Source organism: Asterias rubens, chromosome 7 (genome assembly GCF_902459465.1).
Source record: "Asterias rubens chromosome 7, eAstRub1.3, whole genome shotgun sequence".
In the NCBI taxonomy this organism is placed as follows: domain Eukaryota; kingdom Metazoa; phylum Echinodermata; class Asteroidea; order Forcipulatida; family Asteriidae; genus Asterias; species Asterias rubens.
Window position 1 is genome coordinate 12,819,030 of NC_047068.1, and position 14,866 is coordinate 12,833,895.

At 42.1% G+C, this 14,866-nt stretch overlaps 1 protein-coding gene across 1 annotated transcript in view; it reads left to right on the plus strand.

Annotated features, from left to right (window-relative positions):
- Positions 1-13,081, plus strand: part of LOC117292498 (E3 ubiquitin-protein ligase RBBP6-like) — a 33,770-nt gene extending 20,689 nt beyond the window's left edge. Inside the window, exons 7-13 of the mRNA XM_033774564.1 lie at positions 342-465; positions 1,519-1,667; positions 2,177-2,349; positions 3,265-3,368; positions 3,516-3,701; positions 4,030-5,282; positions 6,690-13,081. Of these exons, the coding sequence (XP_033630455.1) occupies positions 342-465; positions 1,519-1,667; positions 2,177-2,349; positions 3,265-3,368; positions 3,516-3,701; positions 4,030-5,282; positions 6,690-10,458 (5,758 nt within the window). The 3' untranslated portion in view covers positions 10,459-13,081. The remainder of the gene's footprint in view (positions 1-341; positions 466-1,518; positions 1,668-2,176; positions 2,350-3,264; positions 3,369-3,515; positions 3,702-4,029; positions 5,283-6,689) is intronic.
- The last annotated feature ends 1,785 nt before the right edge of the window (positions 13,082-14,866 follow it).

Here is a 14,866-nt window from a genome sequence, read left to right on the forward strand (position 1 = left end):
TTTGTTTGTATAATAGGCGTTAGTTTTACATCAGCATAAAGAATATAGTTTTTTATTTTCCTTTACACCAATGTGTATTCAGCACTGTAATCTGGAGTTCTATGAAAACCATCCACAGGCAAATGACTTTGGTGGTAAGACATCTGCTATAGCGAAGCAAAGGTGGTGGGTTCGAATCCCACCCAAGTGATTGCCTGTGTAAAAAAAATGTTTTACAGAACTTGCAAAAGAACTGAATGCAGCGTGCTAATAATACACATGGTGGATAAGTAAAACCAAATTATGTAACTTTGTAAAGTGATAATTTTCAATGCTATCTTTCACATTTTATATTTCCACAGATTTGAGCGATATGGTAGATATGGTGGTGGAGGTAATATCCGTCCCAGCCAGAACTACACATGTAATCGATGTCGTAAGCCAGGTCACTTCATCCGGGACTGTCCAGTCAGAGGGCCGCCGCCGGTAAGATTGACTCAAAAGTTATGCTGAATTATATATATATATTTGGTTTGCGGTAACACCATGTGTGTATCTACTTGCCAGGTAAAGTTTGTTCTTAAACAACTGTCTTTCTTTATTCTACTACTGCGGAGTAGATTTATCGGATGTTCGGGAGACCTCAGTTCTGAAAAGAACTGTCTTGCTTTAACTACTTCTCGGGCGCAAGGTATAGAAAATTGGCTGGGACTACGACTTTAGCTTACAGGATCGTATTCGTAATTAACTGCACTACCATGGAGTGTGTCTTGAATTATTCTGAATTGTATCAAATATATGTATCATTTGAAACTTTTTTGGATTGAACAAAGCAAGACGGACTTAATTGGGATTTGAACTTGTGACCTCCAGATTAACGTGTCAGCGCTCTACCAAATTGTGATATCTAGTCCTATTATTGGCAGCCTCCCTATACATTTTGTTAAGCTCAGTTGGCAGAGCTCAAAATGGAACTCGAATTGAAATGTGAAGTGTTTACTGGACACCATTTCAGCAAGCAACTCTTTTTATGAAACAATAATGTACATTGCTTTCAATGAGTCGTAAAACTTTTGCTTGCTGAAATGGCGCTCATGAGTATATCACGTTCAAACAATAGATAGAGCTCCAGTTCTTCATCTTGAGCCGTTGTATAGCTCTATCATCTTTGTAGTAGACTGCCCTATCACAATAAAAACCTCAAAACAAATTAATCAACCTGTCACTTTTGCATGAATGTGATTTTAAAGCAGTAATTATTAGTTGATGAAAATTTGCATCTGGGATTATTCAAAAATTAAATAGATTAATTTTGGTTTTACCCATATACGCCGATGTGTGTTAGCACTGTATACTCCGTACTTTCCCGACCTCTGTGAAAAAAAAATCACAGGCATATTACTCATGTGGTATTCGAACCCACGACCTTTGCAATTCTACAACAGTGTTTTTACAAACTAGACCATCGAGAGTGCCTGATAGCTAGAGGCAGTTCAAATCCAATATTTTTTTATTTTTTTTTACTGATTATTTGTATAGGAACCTGGACGTCCAGCTTACTCCAACCCACGCTTCCCCAGAGTCAGCACAGGAATCCCAAGAGAGTTTATGCAAACTGTTCAGGACCCCTCCACCAAAGGAGCCAAGCTAACAAGCTCGGGTCACTATGCCGTGCCCAAAATAGACTAGTAAGTTACTTAACTTGCTGCCTCTGATTTAGTGGCTGTTGCTTATAAACATGCATGGTAGCATAAGTTGCCCCTAGAAATAGCAAACAGCACTAGAAGTAGCCACGGTCGAACATTCATGTCCTCATGCTTCTTTATTAGTCCGCTGACTCATGGAAGGTCGGTAAAATCATTTGACGCTGAAGAGTGTACAAGGTTCCACGAAAAAGTTCTGTTTGCTTAACAATACCTTTGTATTTGGTCAGGACCTTTGACAAAATTGTTCGAGACTTTCCTCTGGAGGTGTTCGGGGCTATCAGGCCTGATATTTCACGGAGGCAATTGTTGCCATGCCCCCTGGTCATTGCCATGGTGTCCTTGAAATGCACCAGTAGAAATTTACAATTTCCTCAAGGGTGCTCTTACCGAGGAGAAAATCCCTTGGTGCCCTTCCCCTTTCAAAAAATGAATCATAGAGGCCTGGGCTATACAAATATTGTTGTTATCATCCATCTTCTTTGAATCCACAGCAACGCCTACCAGACCATCAAGAAGGAGAAACATCCTTTCTTGAAGAGCAACTCCCCAGAGCATGAGGAGGAAAAGGTCGAAATCCCTGAGCAGTTATTGTGTCCACTATGCAGTAATCTCATGACTGACTCAGTGCTGATTCCATGCTGTGGAGAAAGCTTCTGTGATGAATGTAAGTTGAGAAGTCTTAAAGGGGGATGGTACACTATAGACCGTTATCATGGTGCAGCCATCTTGAAATTTCCCCATTGATATCAATGTAACCATTCCGAGGCTGGAAGAACAAAATAGTCTGGTTCCTATTTGCATAATGATTATTAGCATTCATTAATGTTATTTGATACAAGGAATGTGACTAAGCTGGAGACAGCAAAAAGCAAAAACAAAAGAAAAGAAAACAGAATTGAAAACCTGAGACATAAGATAAGTTTAGAAAAGAGATTTGAATTTTGTGGTACAAAGACAAGATCAAAGATTAAGTGGTAGGGAGTTCCAGATGCGTGAAGAAAAACACCTGTCACCCCAGGAGTGTCGAGACCTGGGTTCAATGAGGAGAAATACGGAACTTGATCGAAGAATCCTTGTATATTTCAAGGAACACATTATAAAATGATCAGGGGCCAATTTCATGGCTGTGGTTTCCACTGAATTGTACGCTTACAATCAGTACTTTTGGCTTGCATGGTGAGCGCCAAATTTCTGCGCTTGCTGTGTTGGGGGATTATGCCTAGTAATGTGGAGTATGCAAACACGCAAGCAAAAATTCTCTGCTAACCAGTGACATATACTTGATGTATACGCTGAATTCCCTGCTTGCCTAATCACTGATTATTTGCTTATGGTATGCAGAGCCATAAAAAAATTGGTTCCTAGTATAACCAGGCTTTACTATTATTATTATTATTATTATTATTATTATTATTATTATTATTATTATTATTATTATTATTATTATTATTAAGTGGAGAATGGTGATTGTAAGTGCAGAATGTGGCGGTAAGGAACGCCATGAAATTGGGCTGAAATATCTGACCACCAGACCACTGAGATGGTGTTTTAACCTGTATCCTTTCTTTGATGACTTAAGGTATCAGGAACTATCTGCTGGAGACTGACGACCATGAATGTCCGACCTGCAAAGAGACTGATGTGTCACCAAACTCCCTCATCCCCAACAAAGCTCTCAGACAGGTGAGATATTTATATCACCATTGCTTATTAAAATAGGATAACTTTTGAAAGGTGGATTGAAAAGTAATATAAATATGACAAATTATTATCTGAGAAATAAGGCACAAATTATATTTTGTATTTACGTTTTGTTACTACCCTGCACAGAACGCCATGGATTTCCAAAACGAGACGGGTTTCGTCAAGAAGATTGTTCAGAAACCTCGACGTCGTCCAGTGAAGCCTGTGTCCCCGCCACCGCCACCTCCCCCTCCCCCACGTACCCAGCCCAAGCCTGCACCTGTGTCATCAGTGTCCACAGTTGTGACAAACTCCAAGCCGGATGTAGACCAGGTAAGCTATTATGAGAAACCTCGACGTCGTCCAGTGAAGCCTGTGTCCCTAATTTGTTTAACTCATTTAACATAGCACCATGTAATGGTTTACAAGGTGTTGTGGTGCAATAGGCAGCCAATTAAACCGAATAAGCCCCTGGTAAAGATTGTTTAAGAATGTCTTTTTTAGCCATTGACACTTTCTCTTTTACTCATGTGGTACAAAAGTGTTCTTGTGGCATGCACTGCAGTTTTTGCCTCCAAGTTGCCCTTAAAAGTTGCCCCGTGTGACAATGTCTTTAGAAATGAAAACTAAATCTGTACCTTGTGCTTACTTTATTTGACAGCCCAAGCAACAAGTACCTGTTCTTGAGAGAAGACCATACACACCAAGATTGAGTGCGCCAAGAATGAATGGCCCAAGACCTCAGTCGGACTACCAACCTAGACACAGCATGAACAATCAGCCAAGACATCCAATGGATGGTCATGGCGGTGGTCCAAGATACCCCAGCCCCAGATACCAAGGTCCACCATCTAATCATCAAGGCCCAAGGCCCAGCTATGACAACAGGCCACCTCCTGGACACCATGGTGGACCCCCTCCAAACATGGGACCACATGTTCCCCCTCCACCTTCACACCAAGGACCCCCTCACCAAGGCCCTCCGCAGCAAGGACCCCCGCATCAAGGACCTCCGCACCAAGGACCCCCACATCAAGGACCTCGACACCAAGGTCCTCGGCACCAAGGCCCTCCACACCAAGGCCCACCACACCAAGGCCCACCTCATCAAGGCCCTCCCCATCAAGGACCTCCATCAGGTCCCCCACACCAAGGCCCTCCACATCCAGGCCCCCCACACCAAGGGCCTCCACACCAAGGCCCACCCAATCAGGGCCCACCTCGTCAGGGCCCACCTCATCAAGGCCCGCCTCATCAAGGCCCCCCACATCAAGGTCCCCCTCATCAAGGTCCCCCTCATCAAGGTCCCCCGCACCAAGGTCACCCTCCTAGAGGGCCCCATCCAAGAGGCCCACCAAGAGGCCCACCACAGCAGCAGCCACGATTCCAAGGACCTCCACAGCAAGGTCCACCTCGTGGCCCATCACCTCGAGGCCCGCCGCCCCCAAGACCTCCTTATAATCACCAGCACCCTCCTTTCCAAGGACCCCCTGGGTCAGGCCTCCTACCACCTCGCCCCCAAGGCCCTCCACAGCGTCACCCTGGTCCCCCACCACAACATGGAGGCCCACCGCCACCTCAAGGTCCGCCATCGGCATCGCAACCAAACTACCAGGGACCGCCTCAACCCTTGCCTCCGCCTCACCAACAAGGGCCGCCACCACCGAACCAGGGACCACCAAACCAGGGACCACCATCGGGTGCACCACCTCCAAACATGCCTCCTGCTCCCATAACAGGACCTGCACCACCCATGGTTCCTGGTCCACATCCACTACAAGGTTCTCCAATCATTGAAGGGATTCCACCTCCTGACCTGGCACTACCTCCGACTGTACCTCCTTTTGTACCAGCTGGACCTGGAACTAGGCCCCTGACGGAGCAGGAATTCTACGAGGAGAAAATGAGACTTAAGTAAGTAGAACTTACAAACAACCAGGGCCTGATTTCATAGAGCTGCTGTTAAAGCAGAAAAAGTAGCTAAGCATAATAAAATCACACTTACCAGAATAAGTTTACCAGCCAAAAATACCCTTTGACATGCACCATTTCTGACTGGTTTCCTGCTAGTTTTTGTGAAGCACACAAGTTGTAAGCAACATTTTCTTCCTAAAGCCATTAGACACTTTTGGTAAACAGTATTGTCCAAGGCCCACACCTCGTGTATCACAACTTGTTTATAAAATAACAAACCTGTGAAAACTTAGGCTCAATGGTCATTGGAGTCGCGAGAAAATAACGGGAAACCCACCCTTGTTTCTGCACATTTCGCTGTGTCATGACATGTGTTTAAAATAAATCCGTAATTCTTGATATCGAGAATTTATATTGTTTTAATGTTTACTCGAAAAGAAAAGCATTTCATAGAACAATATTTCACAGGAAGTCTTTCACCATTACCTGAACTGTAAACCCTGAAAGTTATTTGGAAATCTGTGAACTTTTAACTTTTTTTCTGTTCCAAAAGTGTCCAATTGCTTTAAGCAGCTCTATGAAATTTGGCCTTGTTTCCAAAAATGCCGTTGAAACACTTCACATTGCTATTCGTGGGGTGTCGTGGCCGAGCGGTTAAGAGCACCGAATTCAAGCTCTGCTGATTCTGTTCAGCAGTGTGTGGGTTCGAATCCCGGTCGTGACACTTGTGTCCCTGAGCAAGACACTTAACCATTATTGCTTCTCTCGACCCAGGGGTAAATGGGGACCTGTGAGGGCAGAGATGGTTCTTGTGATTGATTTAACCGAGTAGCGCATTTGTTGCACGAGGCTGTATACTCCCCAGGGAGCTGAGATGGTTTAAGGAGTGAATTAAGGCCCAGTGACCAGGGGTAATAATTTGAAGCGCTTTGAGACACCCATTCGGGAGTGAAAAAGCGCTATATAAACTCAAATATTATTATCATTATTAAGACAAAACTGGAGCTTCTTAAGTAATCGTTTTCCTTTGAAAATATTGTTGCTGCAATAAAAACCATGGCTTGACCCCCAAAAAGCAAAAAAAGGTTCTCATAATTTGCTCCGTAATTTCATGTTGTCATGTTAGAAAATTGAGTTTTAGTTTTAACCCTTAACCAATGTGTGTTTGCACTGAACACTCGACTGTGATGCAAATTTATACCAAAATCTGCCATGGTATGATGGAATCTCAAGACACTCGGACTTGCCTTCCATCGAGCTGCATTTAATGACAAATAATGATGACAGCCGTTTCAGTCTTGTTTGCCATATTTGTACAACAACAGGACAAAGGTGTGTTAGTGTTTAGAATAAAACTCAAAGACTTTGTATTTATATTTGTTCTTGTTTTGTTTTTGTTTTTTACAGACATGAAGAACCTAAAAAACTAGACCCCATGGATGCATTTGCACAAGAGCTGATGGAGTACAAACGCAACCCAAAACAAAGAAAGCCTTCCCCATCTCGCAGTAGGTCATCTCGTTCCAGTAGCCACTCCTCCTGGTCAAGCTTCTCGAGCTCAAGATCAAGGTCCTCATCTCCATCCGGCTCTAGGGGCAGATCTAGGTCTAGGTCCAGATCGCGATCTCGGAACAAAGTCAAACGAAGATCTCGATCGCGCTCGATATCAAAACCAAGACAACGTCGAAGAACGCGGTCCAGGTCAAGAGACAACAAGCGAAGGCAGCCAGTGCAGAGATCTCGGTCGCCGCGGCAAAGATCTCGCTCCCGGCACCGTTCTCTGTCTCCTCGTAGACAGCGGCGATCAAGATCACGCTCCTTTCCTAGAATACGAGCTCCACTCAGACCCAAGCCATACGTGCAGAGACGGTCTCCTAATAGACCCAGATCACCCCGTCCATTTTTCAATCAGAGATCTCCTCGTTACCAACGAGACCATTCTCCATTTCCTCGTTACGACCCACGCTTCGATCAACGATTTGACCCCCAACAACCTCCTGCTATGCATTCCTACCCGCCACCACTTATGCTACCAGCCCATCCTGAGGAGCACTTTCCTCCTCAGCGTTTCCCGGAGGAAAGATTTCCGAGATATGATCAACCTTACAACCCAGACTTTAATGGAAGACCAGATTTCAGACCTGACTTCCGACCAGATTTTAGACCTGACATGAGACCTGATATGAGACCACATGCACAGTACCCAGATGCTCATGATGAACAATATAATATGTATAGAAACCAGTACCCCGACGGCTATCCAGATATGCCACCTCTTGCCCCAGGCGATCCACATGATGCACCATTTGACAGACAATCGTGGGAGCGTCAAAACCACTCACCGTTTCGAGAATCAGATTCCAGACCTCATCGAACAAGCCGAGAAAGAGACAGGCATAGAAGAGGTGATGGGGAGAGATCGAAGGATAAGGAGGTCAAAGAAAGAGATAGAAATAAGGAAAATGTTGATAAGAGGAGGAGCCAAGAAAAAGGTAAAAGTCGAGATCGGAGCAGGGAAAGAGACAAGCATGAAAGAGACAGGAGCAGGGAAAGAGACAGGAGCAGGGAAAGAGACAAGCATGAAAGAGACAAAAGTAGAGAGACGGAGAAATCCAAGGAAAGAGAGGAAAGGAAAGACAAAGACAGAGAGTGGAGCAAAGCTAAGGAAAAGGGACGTGAGCGAAAACATTCAAGCTCAAAACACAAACGGAAGCACAAGCACAAAGAGGATAAACCAGATGACAAACAGACTGCTAAGATTGAAGACAAAAATGATGACAAGGGAAAGACAGTTGATAAAGAGAATGCCAACGTCGTGGAGGAAAACTCGGACGCTCTCAAAAAGATGAAATCTCCTAAGCACAAAAAAACAAAGAAGAGTAAGAAATCGGACTCCGAAGCCAAGAATGTTGGCGAGGACAAAGATGGCACTAAGGTTAAGAAGGAGAAGAAGAATAAGGATGAAAAGAAAAAGAAGAAAAGAAAGGTTGGTGCCAAATCAGAATCCGGTACGGAGCAACCATCAAACTTGGACGAACCCAAAGCAAAGAAAGCCAAGATTGATGGTGACAAGGAACAAATAAAAAAATCAAAGAAGGAGGGCAAGAAGACTAAGAAAACTAAGTTGCCTAAGACTCTAAATAAGGAGAACCAATTAGAGACGGATATTTCAAAAAAATCAGCCATCATAGCGGATTACTCGAGCACAAGCTCAGTGGGCGGCAGCCCTGCCCCGCTAAAAACTGTTCTGGATTCCTCAACCACTGACTTGATAAAGACAGAAATCAAAGAAGAATCAGTTGAAGATGAGAGGCTTGTCGTCCAAGCAAGAGGGCACAGAGCCTCAACCGATTGGGGAAATCCTTCTGATCAGCTCGAAAGTAAATTGCCTCCTGGTAAACTTTCTGACGGATCTATGAAACCAAAGGAAGAGCCCATGGAGACGGGGGAATCGACTCCAAGTAAAGACGTGGACACAGAATCAAAAGATATAAAATCAGAGGCTCAAAGCCCAGTTCACAAAACTGAAAACACTCCTCAGGAAAGTGACGATAAAAAGTTATTGACGCCTAAACTTGAGAGGAATATCAGCATGCAATCAGATGACGCTAACAGTGATCTAATCACTGTGACAGTCCCTGTATCACGGTGGGACAAGGACGAGTATGAATCAGAGCCATCACCAGGACCATCAGCTGCCCAGACACCAAAGACGCTGCTCGACTTGGAACACAGCGAAGAAACCTTTGAGCCAGATTATGAAGAAGAATTGGACATAGAGAAAGAGACTACAAAACCAGTTGAAGGCGAAAAGAAATCTGAAAGTTTCTCAGATGTGAAGAAGGGCCCTGTTAAAGAAAGGAAACCCAGCTCCAGCAAGGACCGAAGAAGTCCAGCAAAGGACAAAAAGGACAAAAAGGTGAAGGAAAACAAAACAAGCCCACCAAGAAAAAGAAGAATTAGCCCTATCAGAGCTCCATCAAGCCCTCGACCGAAAAAGACCAGCCCTGTTAGAACTTCATCGAGTCCTAAGGCAAAAGACAGAAAACACAGTCCAGTGCCGGCTAAGAAACGAAGCCCAACAAGAGAGAGAAAGAGCAGTCCTGCACATATCAAAAGAAGCAGTCCAAGCCGAGAAAGACACAGGAGCCCGTCAAGGGAACAGACAAGGATGCGTAGCCCCAGTAGAGAAGTTAGAATCAGTCCTGCTAGAAACAGACGACATGGAAGCCCAGTGAGGGAGAGATGGGTTCCAACAAACCGAGAAAAAGGGAGTCAAGGTAGAGATCGCAGAGAAAGTCCACCTCGAGAAAGGGGGAGTCAGGGTAGAGATCGCAGAGAAAGCCCACCCCGAGAAAGGGGAAGTCAAGTTAGAGATCGCAGAGAAAGCCCACCCCGAGAAAGGGGAAGTCAAGTTAGAGATCGCAGAGAAAGCCCACCTCGTGACCGGGGAAGTCAAGTTAGAGATCGCAGAGAAAGCCCACCTCATGACAGGGGAAGTCAAGTTAGAGATCGCAGAGATAGCCCACCTCGAGAAAGGGGAAGTCAAGTTAGAGATCGCAGAGAAAGCCCACCTCGTGACAGGGGAAGTCAAGTTAGAGATCGCAGAGATAGCCCACCTCGAGACAGAAGACCAAGTCCAACCAGAGAGAGAACCCATATCCCTATCAGAGACAGAAGAGGCAGCCCAAGTAGAGAAAGACGGCGAAGTCCAGTACAGGAGAGACGACATAGTCCTGTTCGGGAGATAAACACCAGAGAAAGAAGGGCAAGTCCGGGAAGAGATCGTAGAAACAGTCCTTCTAGGGAACGGTATTTAAGTCCCAAGCGAGAGGCAAGATTAAGCCCTTCAAGGGATCGGAAGCAGAGCCCAGAGCGGCGTAGGAGAGTCAGTCCAGTTGTAGAGAAGATGGAATCCAAGAGCCGGAAGGCGAGGAGTCCTAGCAAGAGCTCAAGCAGCAGCAGTAGCAGCGAGGAAGAAGAGAGTTCAAGCAGCTCCAGCGAGGAGAGTAGCCCAAGCCGAAGCCCCAGCAAGGAAAGGAGCTCAAAGAAGAAACACAAGAAACACCGAAAGCACAAGAAACATAAGAAGACTAGTAAGAAGTCCAAAAAGGTATCTTCACATAAACACAAACACAAAAAGAGCAAGAAGAAGAAGAGTAAACAAAAGGAGTAAGGAATTGCATTTAAAAAGAAAAAATTATCTGGTTTGTTGACTCTCACTCTAGTCTTATTTCTTACCGACTAGTAGGTAACCCCTCCTGACCTGTCTAAGAAGTATAATAAAACAAGAAGTTTTCTTCTTCTTTTTCTTTTCTTTTTTCTAGCAAATTTAAAAAAGAAATGTCAAGCCAACAGTCCTCCTGACTTATCAAAAAAGTAGCCGATATGTTTAAAAAGTGCATTCATTGTTTTGTGTGTACAAAAAAGATTATCAGCCCCCCAAAAAATCAAAATGTGACCAGAATTGAGAGACGCCAAAAATGTTTTATAAAAAAGGAATAGATAATTACCGAATGACATAATAATGGCACTTTAAAGTTGGTGTTAATTTCAAAATATATGTTCTGGACATTTTATGTTTGTATCAATCTGTGCTTTTCACCCTACTTTGCTTAAAAAGCTGGGCACATTATGAAGTTTTACTATAGCTGAAAATGAGGTAATTTTTATGATCTTGGGTTTATAATTTGTATTAAACATAAAGACTTTTTGTTTTTTTAATCAAGAAATTAAATCAAGATTTTTGTTTTGACTTTAGTAATATTAATTTGACAAAAATCAAGAATGGAATGACAATGTTGTTCCTAATTCAATCTAATTTGCTACTTGACTTTTCTTTCGCTGTAGTTGATTTGATATAGAAGTCAGAGCTGGAATGTTTTAACAAGGATCATAAGTTTGTCCTTAAAACTTTAAGGTGCTTGGTCTGATTTTTGATTTAAATTTGAAATGGCTATTTTTATAGATTTAAGAAAGTTTCATATTTCATTTGAGGTATTGCACAGAAAAAAAGATCCACCAAAGATAAGTGGTAGTTAGCTAAAAACTAAAAAGAGCCGTTGTTGACATCCTGCCACCATCGGCAATGTACACTTTTGCATGTTATAGTTGTTGTGCTATGTTTGTTTTTCATTTTGAAACAGCATCTGTAAAAACTTGCTCAGAGGAAAATGATGTTATTTTTGTATGAAAGCTCATTGATTAAAAAGTTAAAAGCATTACTAACTTTCAGAGAAGTTGTGCAAGCTGAAATATAAGATGCACAAAATATTGTTTTCATTGACGCAATTTATTCAGCCTAAAGTGCACAAACTAGCCTAACTGGATTTTCTTTCTTTTCACCAAGTTTTATGTTGAAACTTGAACATGACTCACGGTGTGTATTGAAGACTAGCACATTTCTCTGACTAAAAATGAAAACTGTCCCCTTGTTCTTCATTATTCCACACAGGGAAAATTAAAAACACTGGGGTTCCAAGAATCTCAAGTTTTTTTTGGAAATTTTCGGATAAAGTGTTGTGGGTTTTGTTGTTTGTTTGTTGCGTTGATTGGTATTGTTTGCAATATGTGTATGTTGTGGAAAGTTGTTCATTTCAACTTTATAGTAAGGAATACACAATGAAGAATAGCTGCACAGTTGAAGTTGCAATATAATTTTCAAGGAGATCATTATTGTCAAATTTATGTTATATGTAAAGCTTTTGTTTTTATCATCATAATCATAAGATTTACTGTGTCTAAAAGAATAGCAGGGGATGTGGATTGCAGGTGAGGCTCTTTCCCCTCTTGCCATTGAGTGAATGTGAAGCGAATTGACGTGAATTTGACATCACAACTCTGCCCTCGCTCCGAATTTGCGAGAGAGTTGAGCACAACTGGACTGTTGCGAATGATTCATTGCAAAATTTTAATGTCAAAATTCGTTTCGCATTCGCAGGAATTCTGAACCAGGCTTAAGAAAGGTATCATCATGTTTTTGTGGGGTGTTTTAGTGGGTGGTATTTGTGGATTTCGGCTGCTATTGGTATTCAAAATTATGCTGAGAATTTCAAAGACAAATTGAGATGAGGGAGAAGCAGTCGTGTACCAATACCCCCAGGTGCCACAAACCCTATAATAAGAACCCATTGGTGTACATTGGGTCCATGCATTCCAAGCATATGCAAGGAACAACCAGGGCCCAATTTCATACAGCTAAAGAATTGTCTGCTAAGCAGAATAGAGCAGGATACCAGTCGCAAATTGTACATGCGTCATGGTAGTTTGGCTGGTAACCTTATTCTGGTAAGCATAATTTTGTTAAGCTGAGCTACTACATTGTATTTGTGCATAAGCAACTCAATGAAATTGGACCCTGTCTGTTGTAGTTGAAACATCTCTCGCTGAACTTAACTTTTGGTAATAACTTTACACTCGGTGAAGTTTTGTTGAATACTCACGAATGATTATGAAACTTGATGCTTAACGCCTACAAGAAATCTAGAGTTCTAATATTTTGTTGCTGCCTATGTTTTTACAATGTACACTATTAATTTACTTTGTGTTCCTGTTGGAATTCAGTAAAAGATATTACTGCCAGCGTTTTGGACTTCTATGCTGATAACTCGTACACTATTTTAAAAGTCTGATTGTTTTTTTGTTTGGTATATTTTTGGTTTTTTTAAGTTGGAATCATGCAAGGCATGTAAGTACTAGCTGTTTCTGGTAAAGTGTACTAATTGAATTTGTGTTATCTTGTACATAGTACGACATGGAATTGTGAATAAAAGTTTAAGAATAAAATATGATCTTGTAAAGTACTTTTCGCTGTTTCCCAAGTTTCTCTAGAGACACTGGACATTATTGGTAATTGTCAAAGACCAGTCTTCTCACTTGGTGTATCTCAACATATGCAGTAAATATCAAACCTGTGAAAATTTTAGCTCAATTGGTCGTCGAAGTTGCGAGATAAAAATGGAAGAAAAAACACCCTTGTCACACCAAGTTTCAGATGCTTGCTAAATCTGAGGTTTCAAAATCAAATTTGTGTAAAATTACTTCTTTCTCTAAAACTACGTCACTTCAGAGGGAGCCGTTTCTCACAAAGTTTTATACTATCAACAGTTCTCCATTACTCGTTACCAAGTAAGGTTTTATGCTAATAATTGTTTTGAGTAATTACCAATAGTGTCCAGTGCCTTTAAACAAGGTTACATTTTTATAAAGTCTTGTACAAGACTTGCACAGTCACAAGTTACCGATAAAATATGAATTCCTCGGACCATAGAGTCAAATGCTATGTCAAATGGTTTGGGGCAAGCTTTTAATTAAATAGCAACCTCCAGATGTGCGAACCCTGGTACCATCGTGCCGTACACATCCATACAAAATTGTGCATCTGCTGCGCTTACGAAACTTTGCAACTTTGTAGTATAAGCAAGTAATGTACCAGACTTCTAATCTTACAAGCAAACAGCTTTATTGGCAGAGAAAAAAAATTAATTGAATTAGAATGCAGCATTTCCCTTAGCTTATTAAATGAGAAAATGAAACTTAGAGAGCAAAGTTGATGGTTGATAGCGATTTCAACCATGGAAACTGTAATCTTAACAAATGTTCATTGCTTCCCATCTTGAAGTACAACCCCCCCCCCCCCCCCAATTTATCCTAGTAATATGAACACACTCATGCTCTTGGCCCCTCCAACCCCCCACCCCCACATGAGATCAAATAATGTACAAATTAATACATAATACCCCCTTCCCCCAACCCAATTGTAAAAGTTGATGGTTGATAACGATTTCAATCATGGAAACTGTAATCTTAACAAATGTTCATTGCTTCCCATCTTGAAGTACAACCCCCCCCCCGCCCATTTATCCTAGTAATATGAACACACTCATGCTCTTTGCCCCCACCCCCCCCCCCCCACATGAGATCAAATAATGCACAAATTAATACATAATACCCCCTTTCCCCAACCTAATTGTAAATGTCTGGTTATGCCACTGAATCACAGATGATTGGTTTCATGGAACCTCTTCAAATCCAGGCAAAATGGATAGTGGAAATTGAGAGAGACATCTCTGGCTGTTAATAATTTGGATTTAGATATCTATTCTCAACGCTCATTAGAGCCAAGAGAGAAGACACTGAAGTAATTTCAGTTTAAGATGTGGGAGGAAAACCCATGAGCGTTATTTCAGGGAAAACCCACACAGTCAAATAGGGACTGAAAACCCAATCCACATAGTGCCCTCGGTGGGATTCGAACTGGGGTCCCAGAGGTGGAAGGCGAAGCAAGACACCACTGCACCAATCTTACCACCCCCCTCCTAATTGTGTTACTGCTTCTTTGTTCAAAATTGAAAGAATACAAACACAAACACTATTCAACCTACAGTAATGCAAGTACAAGCTATAAAGTCAAACTCCAAAAGCAAACGGTAAGTCTAGGTCTTCATTTGCAAACAACTTTATTTCTATAAAATCACATGTGAAATGCATAAACTATCCAAGTAGCATGGCGAGTTGCAAGTATCAATACATGTATACCAGAGCCCACTTTCATATAGCTGCTTAACAAGCAGAACATTTTGCTT